Source organism: Pelobates fuscus, chromosome 4 (genome assembly GCF_036172605.1).
Source record: "Pelobates fuscus isolate aPelFus1 chromosome 4, aPelFus1.pri, whole genome shotgun sequence".
NCBI lineage: Eukaryota > Metazoa > Chordata > Amphibia > Anura > Pelobatidae > Pelobates > Pelobates fuscus.
In genome coordinates this window covers 325625151-325651467 of record NC_086320.1, presented here as the reverse complement: position 1 = coordinate 325651467, position 26317 = coordinate 325625151, and the positions used below count along the sequence as shown (strand labels likewise).

Genomic DNA, 26317 nt, shown 5'->3' with positions numbered 1-26317 from the left:
ACTCAAGATGGTTAGAAGTGTAAGTCTCAATCCATTTTATAAATGTGCTATATTGTATCAGGCTATATAACTATGAACAGTGTGTGCAGAACATCTTTTAAAGGGACCTTATAGGCACGCAGACCACTGCATTTTATTGAAGTTGTCTAGGTGCCCTGTCCCCTTAGTTTTAGACAGTAGGGACTGATGAAGTTTTAAGATGTTGGGGCACCTCTCCCCCTCCCCCCTCTCCCCTCTCCCCCCCCCCCCCAGAATTTTACACATCCCTATACAGTACAGAGATACTTATAATATACAGAGTGCTGAGCATAATACAGAGATGCTCATAAAATAACACAAGCTGGGGACATCATAAAGATATCTATGCAGTGGGACACTACAGTGTTAAAAAATACACTATTTACATTTTAATTCATGTAAGTTCCTAATTTTAAGTTCTAAAACAGATTGAATACTTTCAATGGGGATGCCAGGGCACTTCTAGCACCATAACTACTATGATGCATTGTTGTTGTTATGGTTCTTGGAATGTACCTTTACTGTTTTTACCAACTAGGAAAACATTGGGAAAACTTACTCCCTCTAACTGTTGCTCATCACCCATCAGATTGCAGTCTGCAGTCCAGCCAGTTTTAGAGATGTTTGTGCCTCCTTGTGCTTTTGGCTCAATGAAGGTGATGAAATGTATACTACAACTGCCTTAATAGAGAGCCCCTAGCTGGCCAGGTGGCACACAGGAACTGCTTTAAATACAGGACCAGGAGCTTACACAACATTTTACCTCTCGAGTGTCAACTGGACCGGGGCTGCTTTTAAAGACCCTTTGAGTTTGTGTTTCTACTTATGTCCCTGCGGTGTGTGATTTAGTAATATCAGGTCTCTTGGATTTTACAATGTTCTGGTCATTCATGTCCTTTAAAAAGTTTCCATATCTCTCTCACTTATTATTGTGTTTTGCACTAGTGGAAAATGATTTCCGTGCAGCAATTTTTCATTTTGCAATGTAGGTGTGACTTTCCACATTCCAAGAATTAGAAGGTGACTGCTTTCCACTCGTTTTTCCACATGAACATATATTAAATAGCTCCGCGTTCCATGGTTACTCAAGGAGTAAGTTAAAGGCCACATATTTTTAAACTTTTCAAATGATCTAAAACCGGGACCTATAAAATCCTGACCTATAAATAGTTCATCACAACCATTTAAAGAAAGGATTTGCCATTTGCGACAGCCCAGAATTTTTAAAGTTTCCTGGAAACTCTAACACGATAGAAATTTATGATATTCTTTGTTCATCACAGATTATTTACACTGTGTTTCTAAGTGTGTATCCATGTAGAAAAATACCTGGTAGGTATTAGTGCCTATATCTACTATATATATATATATATATATATACAAAGATGCACAATTTAATGCAGTACAATTCATACTGACATTTAAATGGACATTATAGTCACCCAGACCACGTCATATCTTTTAGAAACAGCAATGTTTACATTGCAGGATTAAGTCCACCTCCTGTGGTTGTTAGTGTGACAGCCACTAGAGGTGCTATCGCTGCTCTTACCATAGGACTCAGGGCTTTCTAATGGGGAAGTTTGAACCATTAGACCATAAGACATAAATGGAAAATTCCATTGCACCTTTCCTGCTAAATGCTTTGATATTATATTCAGCCAAGTTTGAAATTATTGTAAACTTAACAGAAGAGTGATTCTTGGTAAAAGACAATTCTCAGATATAGCTAATTGTGATAATGATAAGTCATTAGAACTTCACATGCTAATATGGTATCTTAAGGTCAACATTGTAATGATGGCAAAAACCTACTGGCCATGTATTGGTACAGTAACTAGAAAAGCTACAATTTCTGGGGAAATTGTGTGAAGTGTTCTTGCCTCCACCAGTAGTCTACAACTGGAGTGGGCGGAGTAACTGGGTGGAGTGGCTTGAGTAACTGTTGTGTGGTTGGAGAGGCTGGAGTAACTGTGGAAAGGTTGGAGTGTGGTTCACTCACTCTACAGCAAGGGCAGAGAAGAGCTTTCAAATCTTTCAAATCCCTCGAACATTCCACCAACTACCAACAGGAACTAATAGATTTCAAATAGGGCAGAGAAGAGCGGTTAAAAACAAACTGCTCCAAATTGCTCAATAAGAATAATATATATGTGAGATAATAGTAAGTGGTCTTGCCATGTAGGGATATAAATGTACCAATTTATATCAAAACGTTCAGCTATCCCTGCTGCCACTGTGATGTTTTGTACAAATCAGTCAATAATTCCTGTATAACGAAGTACTCACCTTATTAATACATATATAACAGCATCTTCATATTGCACATATTGCTTCACAGGGTTTCTGCAGCCGCCATTTGAAATCCCTCGAACATTCCACCAACTGCCAACAGGAACTAATAGATTTCAAACAGGGCAGAGAAGAGCGGTTAAAAACAAACTGCTCCAAATTGCTCACTTCACATGCGGTTGCCATCTTTAAACAGTCGTATTTTAAAAACTATAAGTCCTACAGCGAAGAGTTTTATAGTGTGAGAATCACAAGACCCAGACCTACATTTTGATGCATAGTATGTCTCTGAAATAGTATGTATCTGAAAAATGAAGGCACAGTCGCAGTTTAGATATTGCCCTTCAAATTTGAGGTGGCTAGAGTGGAGTTTCAATGAATGTCAATGGACGGCGCGAGCAAACAAATGGTCATATTGTGAAAACTATCATGACTATGGCTTAGCCGTGGACATTTCTAGTGGCAGCAGGGATAGCTGAACGTTTTGATATAAGATTTGTGTAGGTGGGCTTGAAAATGAGGGAGTGGTGGCAGTTTAGAAATCATGTTCTGATTTTTCAGCTTTTGTCAGCATCCACTCTAGTTTTGAACATTTCGCCATTCATTCCTATGGGACCAATTTCGCCACAGAAACGATGATATTTCGTGAACCAATCGGCGAAACGTTCCACAAAGTAATAGCAATCCAATCGGGAACAATCCGCACGTTTCGGTATATTATGCGACTAAGGTGTTGGTCCATTCCACTGTCCTTTCTCGCCTTGACTACTGTAATCCGCTTCTCAGTGGTCATACGTGCTCCCAACTTGCGCCGTTACAGTCCATAATGAATGCGGGGGCGAGGCTCATCGTCCTGTCCGCCCGCACGGCCCACGCCTCACCCTTCTGTCAGTCCCTACATTGACTTCCCATAAGATATAGAGTTAAATTAAAAATTCTGATTCTTGCTTTCAAATCTCTACATAATACTGCTCCCACCTATCTATCCTCCCTAACACACAAGTATGTCCCGTTTAGGCCCTAACAATCGGCTGAAATCTTACGTGTATCTTCTGTCTGTACTCCCACCTCTGATGCTCGCCTTCAAGATTTCTCGAGGGCTGCACCAATCCTGTGGAACTTGCTTCCCTCCTCCGTTAGATGCTCACCCAGTCTCCACTCCTTAAAAAAATTGTTAAAAACTCACTTCTTCATAAAAGCGTATCACTTAAACTGTTAATAGCTCCCGACTGATTCCTCTTCTGCAACTGTCACTAGTCTAATACTATCCTTACCTTTTGTGTCATTTTACCCCACTCCCTCTAGCATGTAAGCTCATTGAGCAGGGCCCTCAACCCCTCTGTCCCTGTGTGTCCAACTGTCTGGTTACAGCTATATGTCTGTTTGTCCACCCATTGTAAAGCGCTGCGGAATTTGATGGCGCTATATAAATAACATAATAATAATATTACTATCTATGTCGTGTAAAAACTGTGGGAGGAGTTAGGGTGGTAAATTTGGCTATAATAATAATAATAATATATATGTGAGATAACATTAAGTGGTCTTGCTATGCAAGAACACTTAACTAATCTGCATGTATCTACGTACCATAGACGTATGCACCAGCTACATGAGCTCAGTAGATCAGAAGATCTACCTGACCAGTGTCTGTGCCCCTCTCTGTTGTGAGGGAGCTTTCCCAATGGTCCAGCCACCAATGCCAGCGATTTGTCTTTTCAAATATCCTCTTTCCCCTTCAATAATTTAGGCAGCTAAAGGCCGCTGAGATAAACAATAATGTCATATCCCAGTTGCAAATACTCTGGGACATGGAGGACAGGCTGGGGGAATGGTGGATAGGTATCAGCAGACATTTCCTGGCACAGTGAAACTTTCAGACAGCATCTGGTAATGGACAACTTAATTAGTGTGGTATGTGTCAGTGTGATTGTATTGGTCACTGCATGTGTAACTATGTTTGTATGGATTACTGTGTGTCTGTGAGTGTGTATGGATCACTCTGGGTCAGTATGGTAATTGTAGGGTTCACTGTGTGTGTCAGTGTGTTTGTATGGGTCACTGTGTGTGCTAGTGTGTTTTTATGGGTCAACGTATGTGTTAGTAAGTGTGTAGGGGTCACTGTGTGTGTCAGTGTGTTTTTATGGGTCAAGGTATGTGTTAGTAAGTGTGTAGGGGTCACCGTGCAAAATGCATCTTTTAACATTGCTGATGTGCACTCAGCAACACACTCAGCTACGCACTAACAGTAACGCACATCACTCACATTTACCTAAACATCACCACACACATTACTCATAGCCACTTCATACACATTCAAAACATATACATCACACACAGCTGTCACAATTACAGTCACCACACTTATACAAAACACAGTCATTCCCCCCACACACAGTCTTTGTGCACACATCTCACTGTTTCGGTTTATTAGCTAAGACACTTGTGATTGAGACACTAAGCACCATAACCTCAGTACACACTAAGCACCATAACCTTTGTAGCCAACTGCAATGACTATGGTGCCAGAATTGCTCTGGCACCTTTCCAGTGTAACTTTTATAACAAGATAAAAGATGTAAAGGGGGTAAGGGCTGCACTCAGGGCTAGTAGTAATAGTCTATAACAATAAAAACTTGACCAAATGGTCTAAATGGAGATACAACAACAAGTAGGCCTATGCAAATAATACAAATGGTAGAGAGTAAAAAGTCTCGCTAAGACAACAGAATATAATAGGGTGAAATCCTCAGTAGATTGATCCGTCCGGATAGTAATAAATCCAAATAAAAGTCTCACTAATATATCAGGATAGGGTAGGGGTAGGGGCTTTTGAAAAAGCCTTGAAAGGTGAAACGCATTAATGTTTTTTAATTGTGTATTTTAACAATAAAGGTTTTTTGGTTACTCTTTTTCTGTACCAATTCTCTTTTTATTGTATTTTATATGCACTTTTTATTATTACTCTCCCTGGCATTTTTATTGTATCCTGTACTCAAGCAATCCGAGGTTTGGATTATTCCACGCTGTGTCAATAGAGCAGTACCTTCTGCTCTATATTTGTAAGTATATTTTATAAACATATTTTATTACTCATTCTTCATATATTGAGAGCACTATTGCTGTTTTTTATATAACCTGGAGCACTGAAAAATCAGACTGGATTGACGGACGCACCTCTCCACTATATCCTCTAGCGGGGATTATACCGCTATACGCCCTTCACTCCAGAGCTGGTTATCCATTTTACCACTGGATCCTGACTATATTACACTATCGGCTGTTTGTCGTGTTTTCCCTTTGTCCCTCCACATATACGGATATTTTAACCATCCGGACGGATCAACTCCTAAGGATTGTACCCCTACCTTATTCTGATATATTAGTGAGACTTTTATATTAATATTTTGCTATCCGGACGGATCAACTCCTGAGGATTTCACCCTATTTTATTCTGTTGTCTTAGCGAGACTTTTTACTTTCTACCGTTTTTATTATTTGCCTAGGCCTACTTGTTGTTGTATCTCCATTTAGACCATTTGGTCAAGTTTTTAATGTTATAGACTACTACTAGCCCTGAGCGCAGCCCTTACCCCCTTTACATCTTTTATCTTGTTTTAATAAGGGTCTTGAGGGATTCCCTTTTTTGGGGTTGCTGCCCTTCATTTTGTTATTTAGCGCTGACTCTTCCCCCCCTGTTCTAACTTTTATAACAATTTGACAATTTTCATGGGTCTCTCGGGCACACCTGCACCTCACTCCTGCAGAAAACACTGGATGTCTTCATAGAGCCTAAGTTAAGGCCTGCAAGGAAAAACTGGATGCAGGGGCTGCATGTACAGGGAACCAGTTGAACCCAGTTAAGTTGTTAAACTGTTTAAAAACATGTAGTTTAGTAGTCTAACAATTCAATTCTAAAAGTAAAATAAATTTACCAGCTTTAGTGTACTTACAAAAATATTGGGATATGTCAGTTTTATTTTTAGAACTTTGACAGATTGGTAGGGTCCAAATATAATGTAAAATAGATTAGCAGCCTAAAACTCAGTTTATCTTATACAAGAATATATTTAAAAAATAAAATAAAACTAAACAAAAATATATATATTTTTTTAAATGGACAATGCTGGGAATTTTACCTTTGACACATCTTATGCGTAAATTGTAGCACAAAAAGTATTATATTTTAAGTATTATTCACAAATGTTGCAATATTGCTGGGATTTTCATTCATGGGTGGTATGTTCTGATACATTTTAGTTGCATTACTAATAAACATTTATGCAGCTAAAATGTAACTTACAAGGACAATGTACCTTTTAACCAGACTGATTTCTAAACACATTTGTTATAGTTAAAAGACACTTTATGTGAGTGTTATTGCACCCTAGAGCTCTGTTTTACACGCAGGCATACCAACAATAATCTAGAAAATACATTAGGATAGAAGAGAGGGACTGAGGGATTTGAAAAAAAATGAAAATATGGACTTTCCTTCCTAAACAGGGACACTTGGGAGGTATGCTGCAACAACCATATTACACTATCACTACATTCTAGAGCTCTCACAGTATACCTATGGCAACCACATAATCACAAAAATGGAATTTAAAGCATCAATCATGGCTGTGTAAGCCAGAAAATAAAACTATTTAATTTATGTAAACTCTTCAGTTTTGAAAACTCTTTTGGCCCGGCCCTGTCGCTCTTAACCCTTTTTGGTGAGGCAACCTGATAAGCTCCTATGTCAGTTTGTCTACACTAGCAGAAATGATTAATGGTAAATCCTATACCCCAGTACTCACAGACTCTCATTTCACATGACGAGGAATGAGATTCCCCCACAAACATATATATTTCACATAGTATTTCACATGGGACATTATATCATTTTGTAAAGTGACATTAATAATAATCTGAATAACCAGCACTTACTACCTTTCATAATGTACTGTTTTCCATAATATACGCTTTAGAATATGATCACTTTACCTCAAATGTTTGATTGAATATCTACTGGCAAGCTGTGTTCTGTAGCAGTCACATTGTGACATCATGCATTCTAGAACACAACTCATAGTGGATCTGTATATCTATGGTAACCGCATCATCACAAAATAGATTTTTTTTTTTTTATACTGAACTTTAAATTCTGGGAAATTGACAAATGTCATATTGTAGGTCAGAATAAACAAATTGGGAAACTAATTTTTATTAAAAATCTATTCACAAATAGGACTATACATAGGGCACAGGGCCACATGTTTAGACTGAAAGAAAGGAGATTTAGTCTAAGACAAAACAAATGTGTGTTTTTTTACTGTAAGAACAATAAGGATGTGGAATTCTCTGTCTGAAGAAGTGGTTTTATCAGAGTCTGCATTTATGTTTAACCCCTTAAGGACCAAACTTCTGGAATAAAGGGGATACATGACATGTCACACATGTCATGTGTCCTTAAGGGGTTAAATTAAACAGCAATTAGATGCATACTTAACAACATAAAAACATAATATTCAAGGATATCATTTTTCAGTTGTAGTGTAATAACATCTTGATCCATGACAAAATCTGACTGCCATTCTTGGGTCATGAAGGAATTGTTTCCTAGTTTGTTGCAAACTTGGAAGTGCTTCAAACTGGGTTTTTTACTTATTTTGGATCAACAGCAAAAAACAGATCTGAGGAAGACCGAACTTGATGGACACATGTAACACATGATGGACACAATGTAACTTTGTAATAATGCATATAATTACCGTATATACTCGAGTATAAGACGAGTTTTTCAGCACATTTTTTGTGCTGAAAACCCCCCACTCGTCTTATACTCGAGTGAGTGTCTGTATTATGGCAACTTACATTGCCATAATACAGACAGGACCGCCGGGCTCATTACAAGCCCGGTGGTCCTGTTGGGGGCTGGCAGCGAGCTGTAACTTACCTTCACAGCAGCTCCTGTCAGCTCCCTCTGCAACTCTCGCGAGAGCCGCGGGGTCAGAGCGTTGCCATGGGTTACCATGGCAACGCTCCACGCGGTCGCGAGACTTACAGAGGGAGCCGACCGGAGGTGAGAGAAGGGAGCTGACAGGAGCTGCTGTGAAGGTAAGTTACAGCTCTCTGCCAGCCCCCCTCCTACAGCCCATCCACTGGACCACCAGGGAATGAGAGCCCCCCTCCCTTGCCAGCTAACAAGCAGGGAGGGGGGACGAATAAAATGTAAATAAAAATGTGAATAAAATAAAAATTATAAATTAATAATATTAAAAACATAATATAAAAATAAAATGTAATATATATATATATATATATATATATATAAAAATTAATAATATTAAAATAATAATAATTTTAAAAAAATAATAAAGATGCCCACCCCCCACCAAGGCTCTGCATCAGACACACAAACACACTGCATTCACACACACACACACACACACACACTGCATTCATACACACACACACACTGCATTCATACACACACACACACTGCACTCACACACACACACACTGCACTCACACACACACACACACTGCACTCACACACACACACACACACACACACACACTGCACTCACACATACACACACACTGCATTCATACACACACACACTGCATTCATACACACACACTGCATTCATACACACACACACACACACACTGCATTCATACACACACACACTGTAAATAAATATTCAATTAATATAATTTTTTGGGGACATAATTTTATTTAGAAATGTACCAGTAGCTGCTGCATTTCCCACCCTAGTCTTATACTCGAGTCAATAAGTTTTCCCAGTTTTGGGGGGTAAAATTAGGGGTCTCGACTTAAATTCGGGTCGGTTTAAACTCGAGTATATACGGTAATTAACTTTTCAAATTCCAAAGCCATTTTGATTTAGCCCAATAGCTGTTAACCCTTTCGGTGATGCAAATTAACATAGGCTTCTTGTGACTCCTGTTATACCTCAGTGTTCATAGTCTCTCATTCTACCATATAGAAATTAGGATGGACATTGAGGAAGTGAAATTCACATACGAAAATGTAATACAGGATTATTTAATACAGCAAGAATTGTTGGGAATCCAAAGTAAATTTCAAATTTCACTTAAGGCACTGCAACATCTTTCAAAGATACATTATTAATAATCTAAATAACCAGCACTTACCTTTTCCCTACTCATCATTTTCTGTTTCCTTAAATATATGTTTAGCTTCCCCTTTATGATAGCTTTACATGTGTTGTCTGCCTCTAGACTGATTGAAATTCATTGTTCAACTGTGTGTCAATATCAGTCACATTGTGATATCACTGGATTCTAGAACATAATCTGTATATCTATGGCAAACATCACAATAGAAATTGTAGAGCATCTTTCATAACTTTACTGTGTCAGCTGACTTCTTTTAGCCTATCAGAGAACCCACTGCTGGTATGAATGGGTATGGCCAGGAGGAAGTGCGTAATCTCTACGTTAGCTGTATCTGCAGTCAGGCCGGGCTGTGGGTAGCCAGGGATTTTTATTTAGTTTAAAGCTCTTCAAAAATAGTTTAACACTGAACAGACCGGCAGTTTTAGTTTGTTCCTATTCAGTGAAATTGAATGGTTATAGTGCCTACACTGTACATTTAGTTATTTTGGTGATGTAAATAGTTTCCCCCCCCAAATATTTTTGAAACATACATTAAAGCCGATTCTGAATGATTAGAGTTACGGTCCACATGACCTTGAAGGCTGGAACCTCTTAACCCTAAGCCACCTCTAACTCTAAGTCCTACCAAAACTAAACATTCATATTTATAATAAATTAAGTTACTTACACCTTTTACCAAGGATAAATGTGTGTAAAACCCCTTGCTTACCTCTAACCTAAGCACTACTACTGCCAATTTGTAACGACCAGTGTATATAGTCAATTGTTTTAGCAAGGTTTGACTTCTTACCAAGAGTGTGCCTCTTCTCAGCTGCAAAGGGAGCAAGAAACCTCTATAAGGTCTCCTTAGCTAGGTCCTGCAGAGGTGGCAGAGGGCAACAGCTGATCAGGCTTAGCTCATACAGAGAGCTTCTGGGTAGAGAGGACGTTGTAATGGAAGCCTGGAGCGGGGCCTAGAGGACCCCAGATAAATAGTAAAAGCATTCTAAAACCGCCTGATTGTTATAACCACTACAGTGTAGTGGTTATGGTGCTTGGAGTGTTCCTTTCAATATTACAACGTTACACAATCACATTTGAGTTATGATATGCATACCTACTCACCTTAGGCAGTTCCTGCATTCATATCCCATTAAAGCAACACTCCAAGCACCATAACCATCACACCACACTGTAGTGGCTATGGTGCCCCTCCCCAACGTTAGTAATAAAACCATTTGCTAATGGTTTGACACCTTACCTGAGGTCTGCTTGACACTGCTCCTTGTCTTTCCTGTTCTGTTATTGAGAGCTTAAAGCTCCAACTAGGAGCTTCACTTAGCTCTCTTGAACAAAACCGTGCCGTCGATGCCAATGAGTTCCCCAAGGCTTAACTCAGGTAGACAGTTTCCACCGCTCATAGAGGCAAGGAGAAGTATCTGGTGGACCCCAGATAAGAATCAAATTGTTAGCAAATGGTTTGCCTACCTACATTGAGGGCACTTATTTTGCTTGGAGTGATTCTTTAAAGAGCTCCTTATTTACAATCAAGCTCTAAAGTGCATGTGATGTATGCTTACTACTCGATAGGAAGAACTATTCTGAGATTCTGGATTTCTGACACACTACCAAATCTTTATATAAACACACATTGCAGTAATGTCTCTTTTTCAATACACCTGATTTACTTATATGTGAGCAATTTATATATACACATATATGCAGCTGTATATTTGATTGCCCTGCTCTGCTGTTTTATGAGTGTATTGACTCTCCTCTGTTTATTTATGTGTTCTGGCTATTCTCAACCAACCTGCACTTTTCACTCTCAGTCACATCTTTTGCTATTTATGACACCCCATGCACCCCCCTCCCTTCTCTAACAATATCAGTTGTTTTAAGTGTTAAAGGAACACTATAGTCACCTAAATTACTTTAGCTAAATAAAGCAGTTTTAGTGTATAGATAATTCCCCTGCAATTTCACTGCTCAATTCACTGTCATTTAGGAGTTAAATCACTTTGTTTCTGTTTATGCAGCCCTAGCCACACCTCCCCTGGCACAGCCTGCATGAAAAAAAAAAATGGTTTCACTTTCAAACTGATGTAATTTACCTTAAATAATTGTATCTCAATCTCTAAATTGAACTTTAATCACATACAGGAGGCTCTTGCAGGGTTTGGCAAGCTGTTAACATAGCAGGGGATAAGAAAATCTTAATTAAACAGAACTTGCAATAAAGAAAGCCTAAATAGGGCTCTCTTTACAGGAAGTGTTTATGGAAGGCTGTGCAAGTCGCATGCAGGGAGGTGTGACTAGGGTTCATAAACAAAGGGATTTAACTCCTAAATGGCAGAGGATTGAGCAGTGAGGCTGCAGGGGCATGTTCTATACACCAAAACTGCTTCATTAACCAAAAGTTGTTCAGTTGACTATAGTGTCCTTTTAAACTCTATCATATTGATCAGCATTGCTTTAGACCTGAGGAAGAGAGGAAAACTCTTGAAAGCTTGTCTTTGAAATATTATGTTAGTTGAATAAAAACGGTATAAAATGCATATAACTCAAGAATATTTACAAGTCTGTCCTCATTCTTAAAGCTAGTTATTATGTTTTGTCTACAGTGTCATCTCCCTGCTGCTATTAACATATCCTGTCTTTCAAAGAGTTATTTATATATGAACAATATCTCAAGACATTTTTAATTATACCAATATATATATAGATATATACATATATATATATATATATATATATATATTTAATATTGTTTTTCTCATTAAAAAAGTGTCTGCTGAAGATTCCTTTTATCATTTATATGTCTCTCAGATATACTTTGTATTTTTGTTGTATTATTTGTTTACTCCCTTGCTAACTATTTTGCTTTTTCTTTTTTCTTTTTCAGCTGAAAACAGATGCTTCTCTTCAAACGCAGCTACATGTACAAAATGCCTTGCACTTGGCCCAGAATGTGGATGGTGTAGTCAAGAGGTGTGCAGTTTCTTTCTGTATATTTTGGTTGTTTATACGCTGTGCTGTATGTGTTGTGCTTAAATCCCAGCATCATTGAAATGTCTTCATTTTTCATTGTCTCAAAAATGTTCAATTCATATCCCAATCAGTGTTACTTATCAGAGTCTGAAGACCCTTATCTCAGTGCCGTTGTATTATTAGGGACAGCAATGGGTGCATGTTTAACCTGATTGCACCCATTGGAGTGCCGTCTGTATTTATTAAATTAAGAATAAGAGCCATGAGATCTGTGAAACTGTTGGCATTGATCTATGTACCCTCTGTGGTGTGCTATGCTATAGAGAAAGCGTGTTGATATACAAAACCCTATTCTATCAAACTCTCATTCTAACAATGAAGTGATCTGGAGTTGAAAAAAAATGAACAGAAATTCTGCCCCCACAGATTGGAAGTGACTGTATGTAACACATCAAAAGAAGCATATTCACACAGAATACTCACTTTTCATAAGGTGTAAACAACACTTTTACAAACACCTTATTTTAACTTGCACACATTTTCTTGGGGAAGAAAAACAGGTGAACTTGTCCTGTGTGTTTAGCTGCACAAAGTGTAAATTGCAGACAGAAGGCAAACAGAGACAGGGTTTTTAATAAACAAATGTTTACACAAATCACTGCGACACAGCCTGTCAAAATGAATGGATATCACATGTTATGTCTGTGTCTTTTATCAAATATGTATTATTTCCATATAGTATGAATATTCATCTAACATTGCATAGCTATTGCACACAGTTTATTTTTTATTTTTTATTCTAAGCTTTGCTTCTCTTACTTGGCAGCCATTAATGGCTAACAGGCATCTCCTTTACACTTCTGGTTTATTGTGTTTGCTAAGTAGGCTTCATTGTTGATAACTTTGAGCCCTATGGTATTTTAACAGCCTTTGGGTTAACTATAAACACTGTATTGACATAGTTGCAGGAATGCACACAGCACATTATTTCCGTCTCTTTATCTATGGCGGTTGGTTTGCGGACACATTGTAAAGGTGACAAGGCAAAGCAACATATCTTATTCTGCTACTTTGTATTTCTTTAACAAGCCCACACATTTTATTTGTCACTGACATGTTTGTTCAACACAGAACAACAGGTTCTGAACAACCAAAACCAAAATGACAGACTTTAGCTAATATTTGTACCATTGCACTAATGGTGTTAACATCTTTTAAGAAGTGCCTTAAAACCCATCTCTTTAGGAAAGCTTATGGCCTCCCAGAATAACCTCTACCTCACATACCTGTCTCTTGCCCTCTCCTAAAGGGCAGCCCACCTTATTTGACTGCAAATTCCTGTCCTAATGCGTTTTACACCCCACCTCCTATAGAATGTAAGCTCGATCGAGCAGGGTCCTCTTCAACCTATTGTTCCTGTAAGTTTATTTGTAATTGTCCTATTTATAGTTAAATCCCTTCTCATAATATTGTAAAGCGCTACAGAATCTGTTGGCGCTATATACATGACAATAATAATAATAATAACTTTAGCACCTGAGATATATGTAAATTATATTTGCTATGATTCTCTGCTAAAATAAATCACAAGCCATTGTACATGCCAGGTCTGTGAAGGTAATCTCTGCTTTTTTTTTTTATGTACAATGAAATAGCCACGGTGAATAAAAAAAATAAATTAAAAAAATTAAAAAAAATTAAATAAAAAGCAAGGAGAAATAGAGGGACAAAAAAGGATTGACTTGAAAATAAAACCTGCAAAGTGACAATGCTGCTATAACTGAACGACACAGCACATTTCAACAGGATAAGAGCATCTTAAATATACCAGATGTAGCACAGACATGAACTCTGTCAATTCACTTTTCCCTGACAGGCTACTGTGAGCTTTTAAAGCAACCCAATCAAGCCAAATCCTATTTCCATGAACAAAGAAACACAGGCCTCACTGTTCATTTAATTCAGCAACGTAACGTTTTAGCTTGAGTTCATTTCGTTTTCAGAATTTCGTGGTGGAAAAATTGATGCTGTTTTACTGCCGTACGAGAGTACATTTTTCTGTGCGTGTGCTATCTTCTAATTTCGATATTCAGTTGTAATCTTTAAAAAGAGTGATGTAATGTTTTGGAAAGCTTTCACCGCTTGGAAATATTTTTTGTTGCCGATCATGTGTTATTAACAGTGTTTAAATGTCAGTTATTTTATTACGTAAGGACAGATAGATATCTGTGTTCTGTAAAGTGCACTCACTAGGTAATTCCTGCTGGGCTCTAATTTAACGGCTGCCATAGGGGAGTATTGTAGTTAATGAAATAATTCACAGTACTGTACTGTAAGTCGACCCACTGTTAAAAAATAAATACATACATAAAACACATGCAGTTTCAGACTTACTGACTTGCTGACTTGCTGACTAAACAAAGTTATAAGTAAAGACAAACAGGAATTGGGGGCACACCCGGAACATGCATTTCACAGGAATTGGTTGTAAGAGCATTGTGAATATATATAATGCAAAATTAATGTGATAAACACAATTTAAAAAAATGCAGTGTCAAAACTAAACAATTAAAGTGATAATGCTGTATATACTCACAATGCAATTCATATATCTGCTGTATAAAAATTATAATTCAAGTGACATTACTATCCAAAACCTCCTCAAATATATACATGTTGTCACCACTAAAGGGGCCTCTGACGCTGGGGGGCTGGATGGGGTGCAAAAGTTATATACAAAGTAATAAGACTTAAATTTGGTAATCAGTAATCAGCTATGACGGTAATTCCCATTCTTTTTTCTTCTGCAACACCTAGAACAGCGTTTCTTAACCCTTTATGGAGAACTGCTCCTTCAGGTTTAAAAAAAAATCCTAAGTACCCCTGGCTTGAGAAACTAATTTCTATTGATTTAAATTCCAAATGAAAAGTGTGTTTGCTGGCTGTATGTAACGTGTGCAGGTTGTATGTAGTGTGTGTCTGGTGTGTGCTGGCTGCATGTTTGTGTGTGTCTGGTGTTTGCTGGCTGTATGTCTGTGTGTGTATGGAGTATGCTGGCTGTATGTTTGTGTGTGTCTGGTGTGTGCTGGCTGTATGTTTGTGTGTGTGTCTGGTGTATGCTGCCTATATGTTTGTGTGTGTCTGGTGTGTGCTGGCTATATCTTGCATGTGTTTGTCTGGTGTGTGCTGGCTATATGTTACATGTGTTTGTCTGGTGTGTGCTTGCTGTATGTTTGTGTGTGTATGGAGTGTGCTGGCTGAATGTTTGTGTGTGTCTGGTGTGTGCTGTCTGTATGTGTGTGTGTGTCTCTTGTGTGCTGGCCATATGTTGCATGTGTTTATCTGGTGTGTGCTGGCTATATGTTTGTGTGTTGAGAAACCGGGACCTAGAAGACCCAATCAACCTTAAAACCAAGAACATTTTAGTGTCTAGAAAAAAGTAATTCTAGCATCCATTCCCAATCATGCATGTTCTTTTCTGTGTCTCTTGCAGCCTCTTGTTTTGTTCTCTTTGATTGTTTTCGTGTTACGATATAAGTGTTTTTTTTTTGTCCAATTCTCCTTTCTCTCTATTATTGTTTTATCACTTTGTCTTTTTTTATTCCTCTTGCACTTTGTGATCCTCTTGTGCTTTTATTTCACTGCAAATTATCTGAATTGACATATACACACTAAAACAATATAATGGGTATGAATCTTTAGTGACAATTATACGACTCTAAAACATCAGCATTCTTTATATGCAAAATTAAATACCTAGAGGATGACTTAAAGAGGATGGCATTAATAAATAGATCTTCACGTTAATATAAATAAAATGCGGTAAAATTATAATATCCAAAATTGTATACAATATATAGCAATATATAAAGTTTTAAGATAATATAGATATTGTACAGCTCTAAAGAAAAAAATCAAGGAAACCGAAACACAACTTACATACAACTTCAATGTTTCAACACTGAGCCTTCCTCACGGAAGGATGTTTTTATTATTCCCACCCTTATTGGGTTCTTTGTCATTGTATTTCATTTTTTTTTTACTATTTTTGTTAACTCTTTCCATCCCTTTTTCATTCACTTTTGTCTTCGTTACGCCTTGTATGTCTATTTATTCTTTTTTTTTACCATCTGTTTTCTAACTGCTTTGCTCCTTGTTGTCGTCTTCTTCTTGAGCATTTTTGTGTCTTCACTGTGTTTCAAATCTATGCCACTCATCCCTATTATTGTCTCTTGCTAATTCTTAGCATTCCCTACCAGTTCTCTGCTTATCTTCCAAGTTTCATATGTTCAATCAGTGTAAAACAACACTAAGAGTGGACAAAACAAAATGAATTTCTTGCTTTTCTGTGAGGTTTCAAACATGCTAGCTTTACTCACTGTTACCGTTACGGAGGGAACATAAACATTGGTATATAAGATTGATCCCACAAAAGGTTTTATCTGGATGTGGCTTGTTTTCTCTACAGAAGAGATACTGCACCACCATACCATCATTTCAGCTTTCTCAAACCTCTTGTGTTTACCTCTGTGCTACCCTAAGCTGACTTTGGGCACTATGCAACTGCTCTTGCTGCTTCAGTCTCTCTAACACGGTGGCATGTTCACTTTCTTCTACACTCACTACATACACCTTTTCTCTGTCCCAGACTGTATAACATGGGCTTCTGCCTGCTAGTAAGAAGGTTAGGAGAGGAGGGGACAGGTGAGTGCTAGGGAACAGTCCTTACAAAGCGTGGAGCGAGCGCATCATTAGACACATTTATGCCAAGCTCAGAGTACTGTCTGAAATAGTATGCCCTTAGTTGGCCAGCCTGCATGATTCCCACCCAGTCTGTCATGCATTCACACAAGGCTGACCTAATTCCTTGGGCAGAGTTTTTTGGGCCTGATTGCCCCTTTGGGCGGTTCTGGTTACGTGATTCGCATCAGTGGCACACTCTTTTACCCCGCCCACCAAAATCCTGGTTCACCTGACACTGCTGTTAGGGGGTATGGATTTACTTGAAAGATGAAATGCGAGACATTAGCATAGGGTATGTGTTTTCTGATAGCTATATCCTGTGAGCTTCCCTCCATCACCACCTCCACCAGATACATGACGATTGGGAGGTATAACTGTTTTAGTATTTTCTGTCGATAAGATTCTGTAATTAGGCCCATTATAATTGTCAGCACCAGGCCCAGTGGGCTCTTAATATGGCCCCGGTTCTACTATTACTATCATCTTCACATCAGGTTTATCCCACCTACAAAAGATGTCCAAATACAAAACACAAGCAGTCCCCCACTGCACAGAAGATAGAGCAACCCCAGATAGTCATTAGTGAAGAATAGTGAAAGCAGCTATTCAAATTCATGTGCACAGACTTTAAAGGAACACTGTACTGTGAAATTGATGTTTAAAAAAATAAATAAAAAAATACTCTGTGTTAAATGTATTGTGTATCATGTTGCAACCCCATTACGATCACAATTTTGAAAGAAATAAACATTTACTTACCTTTACCCCAGCGCTGACAGCAGTCCCGTTTTTCGTAATCAAATAAGATGACAGCGGTCCAATGAACTGCTTCTCATCGATCATAATGCTTCTCTATTAAAAGCAGTGAATGCTACACATAGAGTACGCGTTGTAAGAGCTTATTCTCAATGAGCACAGCCCCAAGACCTCTGATATCAGCACTCCAGGCATCTTGACGTTATGGTATGAATGGGTATGATAGCTGGGAAGTATCATTCCCAGCTCTCTGAATTAGAGAGGAGCTGTGCTTTCAAGCCGAATATTATTAGGAGTCTAAAGAAGTGGAGGATAGATGCTAGGGGACAAGTTGGCGTGCTAAAACATTTCAATATGGGGAAGATATCATAGGGAGTATAGTGCTCTTTTAAATGGCCAGCATTGCTACCTAATTCACATCAGCAGTAACGAAGTTGCATCCTGCCTCTTGACCAGGAAAAATTGAAAAACTGGAGTTATGGCCGCAGCCCCCGGCATGGGTGCTTCTCCCCGTATTGCAGTACCAGTTTTACTCTCTAATATATGTCCTACCAGACAACACATCCTTGTGCATTCTACACTTGCCTAGTGTTCTTCAAGACCTCTGCGAGAATTGAGGAGGAATCTGGTAGATAAGTGCTCTTAAAGAGTTTCTGCATCGAGGTTGCCCTTATTCTATCTAGTGCTAGGACTTGCATGATATTCTGATTCTATCTAGGACTAAAACTTGCATCATATTCTGCTGGCTGAGAGTGATAGGAACTGTTGGACAACAACAGCTTTTCTATTTTCATCTGCAGGCTGCTTAACTTCAACTATTAGTTATATATTTATTTGAAGAAAAGGCTTTTCACACCTTTTCAAGCTGTGAAAATTCCCATATGGCCCATTCTTATGGATGGCCTGTCAGTCGCCCCGTGCTGCTGGATGGTGGTATAGCAGCGTAATGTGAGCTACAAACAACCACAAGTTGAGGGAGAGCGGTTCATAAAAGGACACACAGAGGCCTGTCCTGTAATTATACGTAACAGCTGTTTATTTTATGACTTGACTTTCAGATGGCCGAATGTGAAGCAGGTGTAAAATCTGGAAGAGCTTCCATTTACACTCTATGCTCTCTTTGTTACAAAGCTATTCTATTTAGGCACTGGCTCTCAAAAAGTTTTCCATGAATTGTTCTTGAAAGAGACGGATTACATCACACTGAACAAACTCTTTTCTTCTTCTTTTTTAAGGGGAAATAAAAAAAAAATTGAGGAAAATATGAATGTATATTTATAATGTATTAATATAGCTTAAACAGTCCTGCACTCCCAGGTCCAAGTCCATATTATTGCTTGGTACTGGCATTTTCTATACCAATCCCAGTAGGATCTAGCACTTTGGGTCTTCTAGTAAAAAAAAAAAAACACTTTATTTTCTTATCTCCCAAATATCAGTGTTTCAGTTTTCTAATCAAACTTTCCTCACTTTGTCCTGTGAAGCCCACCTCTCCATCCCCCATCAACTATTTTATTTGAGCTAGCTCCACTCTGCTCCTCAGGGCTTGTTTTGACTATAGGATTCCAATTTTTACACGTCTGTCAATAACTGAATGGGTCTCTCCAGAATTGGTTTCCCAGACATTTTTATTACACTTTGCTCACACTGCATAGAAATGTACAATAAAACATAAGTTAAATTAATAATTTAATCTCATTGAATTGTTTATAGTGCCAGGAGTCCCCTGACATTCCCCCTATCCAGTGATAAACCATTTCAAGCAGTTTTACACTATATGAGGGTCCCTGACTCCCTAGTGGAGTTAAAGGGACACTGTAGGCACCCAGAATACTTCAGCTAATTGAAGTAGTCTAGGTGCTGTGACCCTTTTGCATTTAGTGCTGTAATGTAAAACATTGCCGTTCCAGAGAACTGCAATGTTTACATTGCAGCTCTAAGTCTGCCCTCAGTGGCTGTCTATCAGACAGCCACTGGGGGGCGCTTCCGGAATCCAAATTGACTTTTGGTCCGTTATCTGACGCTGGACGTCCTCACGCCGTGCATGCAAATTAGGTCTCTTTCGCTCTTTCTTTAAAAAAAAATATAGAACATAAAAAAAAAATTATGATTTTGTAAAGGGGCACTATACACACCAAAACTACTACATACTTTTGTAGTGGTTATGGTGCTGGTAGGCTACTTGTGCCAACCCCAGTTCTCTGTCAAACTGTTTTCAAGTGGTTTAACACAATCCCAGGCACCCTTTTGCTGCAGAGAAAGTAACACTGATAGCAAATCAATGTTTTCAAATTGGGTGTACTTGACTTTGCTAAAAAGTGCATATGTTAAGTCAGTGGCCGTATAAAGACTGGGGGATCCTCATTTTATATCAAAATGCTCATAAAACAGCTTGGTACATGCACATGGTAACACCATGAAAGCTGCTATGGTCTGCAGTGGTTAGGTTATTTTGTAGCCTGGGTTCATATTCCATAAGATTCATTCTTTCAACCTAGCTACATGGATTTTCCTTTGCTCGAACGTTAAAGAAGAGTTATGGCCGAGTGTTTATGAACTGCCTTTTCTTTGTACTGGAACTATTCCATATATTAGATAATTCACCTTACTTGTACCGACACACAGATTAGTTGCGGATGTAGTTTACGGTTTAATTTTTGCCTTGTAATTTGACACAAGGGATTTGGCTCCGATTAAAAGTTGTCGATATGGCAGTCGAGGATGGCTTATACTCATCTACTTTATTTGCAGACTCACTATAATACTGTAGGTTTTACTAAGTATTGACTTTCATTCTTGCACGTTTTCTTTGGAGTTCACGTGAGATAATTACTTTGGACTCCTGGAGAAAAGTTATTATGTTATAAAATATTTTTTTAATATGTCATTTTATGGCTTTTCGTACTCTCAGTGTGTATCTAGATATCCAATCCATCACTCCCTATGTGACCTAGAAATTGCTTCCAATAAGTCAGCATGCTGCTTAAATCAACTTACAGGTGTCTTCCGTGAGACACGTTTTCATAATTATTTAAACAGGTGTAAAAACTAGCCGTTACTTAACATATATATTTTTTTTTATCATATGAGTCACTGTTATATACATTTTATTTAAAATAGCTTCATATTGAAGCCTCAATAGCCTTCTGTAAAGGCATAGGCAAGGCACATTGATACAACGAAATTCTCTCACAATGTATATTTCACTATAATCATGTGACCAATAGCGTGAGCAGTCATTGCATGCACTGAGGAATTGTAAGCACTGGGGTTTAGGCAGATTTATCTGTGCCAGGAAATTATCTATTTTTTTTTTTTTTACAATCTGCTTGAAAATGGTTTGCCAAAATACAGAGGAAGATATAGCTTGATTTAACCCCTTAAGAACACATGACGGAAATATTCCGTCATGATTCTCTTTTATTTCTGAAGTTGTGTCCTTAGGGGGTTAAAGTCTATTGTAGAATGCACAGAATCTGCTTCTTCCCTGGTTTTTCAAATCAAAGCCCTCATGGACTTTACTATTTGTGTTGTCGAGATTGAATTCTTGGCGCAAAATCTGCAACATTTCCGTGCCATGTGCATTGTGGTGTTTATTCAAGACATGAGTGCATTTTCTCATGACTGCAAAGTAGCACTGTTGCTAAGTATTGTGAGAGGAGGTTGCTGGGTACACTGGGTATATTTGGAGTAAAGATCAAGGTTGCATAGAGAAAAGCAGTGAGAATAACCATGATAACGTTCTGGTACCATAACCACTTTAATAACCTGTATAACAATTGCACCTGTTGTAATGTCTATGCCTTATTTTACATGTGTATATATAGCCGATTTGTTGCAGTAAATCACATATTAATATTATATTATAGTGTCACTGTTAACCCTGAATTGCAGGACATTGATTAATGAATTACATATTTGGTGGGGTGACTGGGAAAATAACAGAGTTGGAGAATTTTCTCAGTGTGGCTATTTTAACCCACAATTGCCAGGTCTCTGTAATACCAGGTTTGGTGCATAAGCCTCTATATTAGCCATGACGTTAACATTGGCATTTTTTGCTCAACGTGTTTTTTTATTTTTACTGTAGATTGATCTGGCCGTTTTTGAATCTGATATTCTTGTAACAAACTTTTTTTTTTTTTTTAAATAGGTAACTGTAGTTAAGTCTCTGATAACGCTTTTCTTTCTTTTCTTTTTTTTTTTCAGGATTTTATGGTGGAATCAGCAAACAATGAAAGATGTGATACTGTTTCCAATTTAAAAGCCAAACGTTGCAGACCTGATTTAATAGAACATCCTTCTGTACAAGTTCAAGTCCTCAGTTCCAAGGAGCCTGGCAGCCAGGTTATCCCATCCGATGTTAATGTTCAGCTAAGGCCTGGTTAGTCTGACCTTATAACTCGAATATATATAATATAACAGAGGGCAGATGCCTGCTGGTTTGCTTGGGATTTAATAAAAATAGGTCTGGAAAAGAATAGTTAATTGATGTATAAAATAATGAAATTATTAATTTATGGTCTATAGTCAATGGGGGCAGTAAGATATTATATTGCTTCAGTTTCCAGAAGCAATATATACCGCTGTAGTAATTTACTTTCTATATAACATTAGTTATTGATGGCCAGTTGACTACATTTATGAAGCTAGTGGGTCTCAAGATAAACTGTGTTTCAAACAAAACTAGCCAGCCTCCGTCTGCAATCACCTATATCACTAGTGTCCTTGGGGCTTTGTCTCTAAATATGTGGTCAGCATGCTTCTGTTATTACGTTGCATATATGCAAGCGTTATTGGTGAATTAGAAGACTAAAGGAAACCAATGAGAGACAAGAAGGTCAGAAGTTGCCTGGACAGTCCTGCTGAGATAGTTTTACTATATAACAGTAACAATGACTTGTGACTCCTGGGTCTGGACCTAACATTGTGTGGGTCTCCAATGGTTGTAATAGGCACATTATAATCATTAACACTCTAGGCAACTGCCCAGAATAAATTGGTTGCTATAGTAACATTGCTTTTCTAAAGCCAACGGAGGCCTGACAGTAAGAAGAGTAATAATTGGTGGTTTCAGAATTGTACAAACACGCCTTCCTAATGTTAGAGTGATGTACCGGTGTTTTAGATTAACACAGCTCAGACACCCAACCCCAAACTGTCCCCTTCACACACGCACATACATTTTTGAGGATATAATGGTTCTGGTACTTAGAGCATGCCTCCTAATATTGCAAGGTATGCAATCAAGGGGCCCATTAATGGGTGGGTCTGCACAGATAAAGAGTGAAGGGGCTGAAGGGGTATGACAGCCCCTTACCGACAGGGCCATGCAGGAAACACTGCTGAAGTGCTCTCTGCATGGTCCTAGTGCCTACCGCACAGCTGGTGTGAATCGAATTGTACACTTGTGCTGTGCTATCCAAGGACAAGTTCTCTGGTGTCTCCAGATGCGGGACAGCAGGGTATTAAAGTGGGACAGTGGGATATTTATCTATATGTCATCTACATATCTGTTTGTCTTTCATATGTTGCATTTTAACTGTGTGAATCCCAATATTGTTTGCAGCTTTACAATCTAACAACATCCAACATGCACCAAGGAAGTACATTCATTTTATTTGTGTTGACAGCATAGGTCATTCTCTTAAACTGAACAGTGGTGGATAAAGGGATAATGTGAGGAAGCACTATGCAGGACATGTGGAACAGAACCAAAATTGTCTTTTTCCAGATGTGGAATTTGTGAAGCATTCCAGAATATAATTGCACAAAAATATTTCAGTGTTCTAACCCAGTCTATACCCCAAAATTGCAGTCCCAGTGCATAAAAAAAGATGTATCTATTCGGTATGTGTTTTTTTTTATTAATGCAACACTCTCACCTCTATAAGATTAAATTCAAAGGGTAAATATGGGTTAACATTTGATAAATGATATAAGCTGCCCCCCATCTGTATATTCACATTTGGGACCAATGTCTGAATTGGACATTCATTTCCATATAGTGATTTCCACTTAGTGAATGCGCAGATAGTCATTGTTTTTTTTTATTTTACAAATCTGTATTCCTAGCACTATAGTGCCCTCTGTTTTATACAATTATAAAGTAGTGATGCTTTACAGGCAATAAAATATAATTTGTACTGTGTGGTAGCCAAAAAGTATTTAAAAGGAATAAATGGAATCCTTCTAAATATTAGGGTCTTTGGGACACCTGCACAGTGAAATTTACACATATTTAGGTCTATTTTTTAGCAGACAATTGCGCCTAACAACATTTGTATGTCTGTCCTAATCTCAAAGTCTTCATCCAGGTTTCCTTTGTAAAATACGTATATATTCTCGAGTATAAGTCAAGCCGAATATAAGCCGAGGCCTAATTTTACAACAAAAAAACGGGAAATGCAGTATATGATGCAGAGTGTGTGTGTATATAATGCAGAGTGTGTTTTTGTATGAGTGTGTGTGTATATAATGCAGAGTGTGTGTGTATATAATGCAGAGTGTGTGTTTGTGTGAATGCAGAGTGTGTGTGTGTGTGTTTGTGTAGTGTGTATAAACTTGGTGGGGGGAGGGCATTTTTATTATTTTTTTTTAATTTTAATATTATTATTATTAATTTTTTAATATTATTATTTTATTTTTATTTATTTTTTATTTTAATATTATAAAATGAAATTGTTTGTTTTTTTTTGCCCCCCCTCCCTGCTTAATACCTGGCCAGGAAGGGGGGCTGTGGCAATCCCTGGTGGTCCAGTGGATGGGCTGTGCAGTGGGGGAGCTGGCAGGAAGCGTTTACTTACCTTTACAGCAGCTCCGCGCAGCTCCCTGTTCAGCTCACAGTGTAAGTCTTGCGGTTTGCGTGCCACGCGGAGCGTTGCCACGGCTCTGACGGCCGCGGGTCTCGCGAGACTTACACTGTGAGCTGAACGGGGAGCTGACAGGAGCTGCACGGAGCTGACAGGAGCTGCTGTAAAGGTAAGTAAACGCTTCCTGCCGGCCCCCAACCAGGGTTGTAATGAGCCCGGCGGTCCTGGTCTGTATTATGGCAATGTAAGTTGCCATAATACAGACACTGACTAGAGTATAAGCCGAGTATATACGGTAGTAGTTTTTAGTAGTGCAGTAGTATTTAATAGTATTTCCAAACGGTGCAATTTGATGGCACATTTTAAGAATTGTAAGTATCCCAGTTGAGTATTAAATTCCTAATTACAATATTACTTTAAAAAAAAACTATAAAAATTGTGAGTGCCCCTTTTCTAACTGACTGTAATGTAGAAGTAGTTAATTAAAATTTTGCACCTGCAAGCTTCATGGAGAACCCACACACAGTTCTAAAATAAAACAGCAAACATCAACAGTCATTTCTAAAGATAAAATCTAAATGAAACTGATTACTATATTCCAAATTGACTCATTCATTGCAAAACCAACTTCTAATTGCAAAAAATGAAATCCCCTTACATGTAATTATGCAGCAAATAGTTCATGATAAATGATAAAGTATATTTATGTTTCAGGTTTGTGAATGTTATTTGTGTACAGATGTAAAATTAGAATTTTGGTTCTCTTTCGAATTTTGAGTTTGCTAACTTTAACGTTATAACTTTTGCATTATATTTTTATTATTCTTTAAAAGTTATTATAGAGAACACTATAGGCACTGTAACAGCTTCATCTCATTGACTAGTGTTAAACTGCTATTGATGTTTAAATACTATATCCCCAGCAGCCCATCTCCTCAGTATTGCTTGGACTAATGAGGAAGCATTAGCCTGAGCAGCACTGGCCCGCTATTATTGCCCCAAAAGTGTCAGCTGACCTCTTTCAGCCTATCACAGAGCAAGTTGCAGGTATGAATTGGTATGGCTAAAAGGAAATGTGTAATCTTTGCCTTAACCACACCTTCAGTAGGGGACAGTCTGTGGGTGGCCAGGGGCCTTCATGCAATGTTAAACTTCTTGAAAATGGTTTTGCATTGAATGCAGGGACAGTGCCAGAGGACCCCAGGCAATATAACCAATTCAATGAGATGAAATGGTTATAGTGCCTACAATGTACCTTCACAATTCACCATCATCATCATTAACGACACACATTTGTGTTACTTTAAAGATCACACCATTTAATCTACATATTGTGTGAACCAAGCTGTTAGCATAATTATAGATAAAATAGAATTCGATCATGCATTGTTTTGGCTTTGTTATTGGTATGCCATAGACCTGTCTTTTCCTTAGCAGTGATGAGGGCTATTGAGTCAGTAAAAAAACACATTGACTCCAACAATGACCCCACAATTTATGTTATCTCTGCCTGATTCATTATATGATATATACTAGTGGACAAAATTGTGGCACACTTATTTTTAGCAGTG

The 26317-nt window shown here is 38.1% G+C and overlaps 1 protein-coding gene across 1 annotated transcript in view; it reads left to right on the top strand.

Moving 5' to 3' along the window:
* Positions 1–26317, top strand: part of ITGB8 (integrin subunit beta 8) — a 119632-nt gene that overhangs the window by 37244 nt on the left and 56071 nt on the right. Inside the window, exons 2-3 of the mRNA XM_063450726.1 lie at positions 12350–12435; positions 22144–22318. Of these exons, the coding sequence (XP_063306796.1) occupies positions 12350–12435; positions 22144–22318 (261 nt within the window). The remainder of the gene's footprint in view (positions 1–12349; positions 12436–22143; positions 22319–26317) is intronic.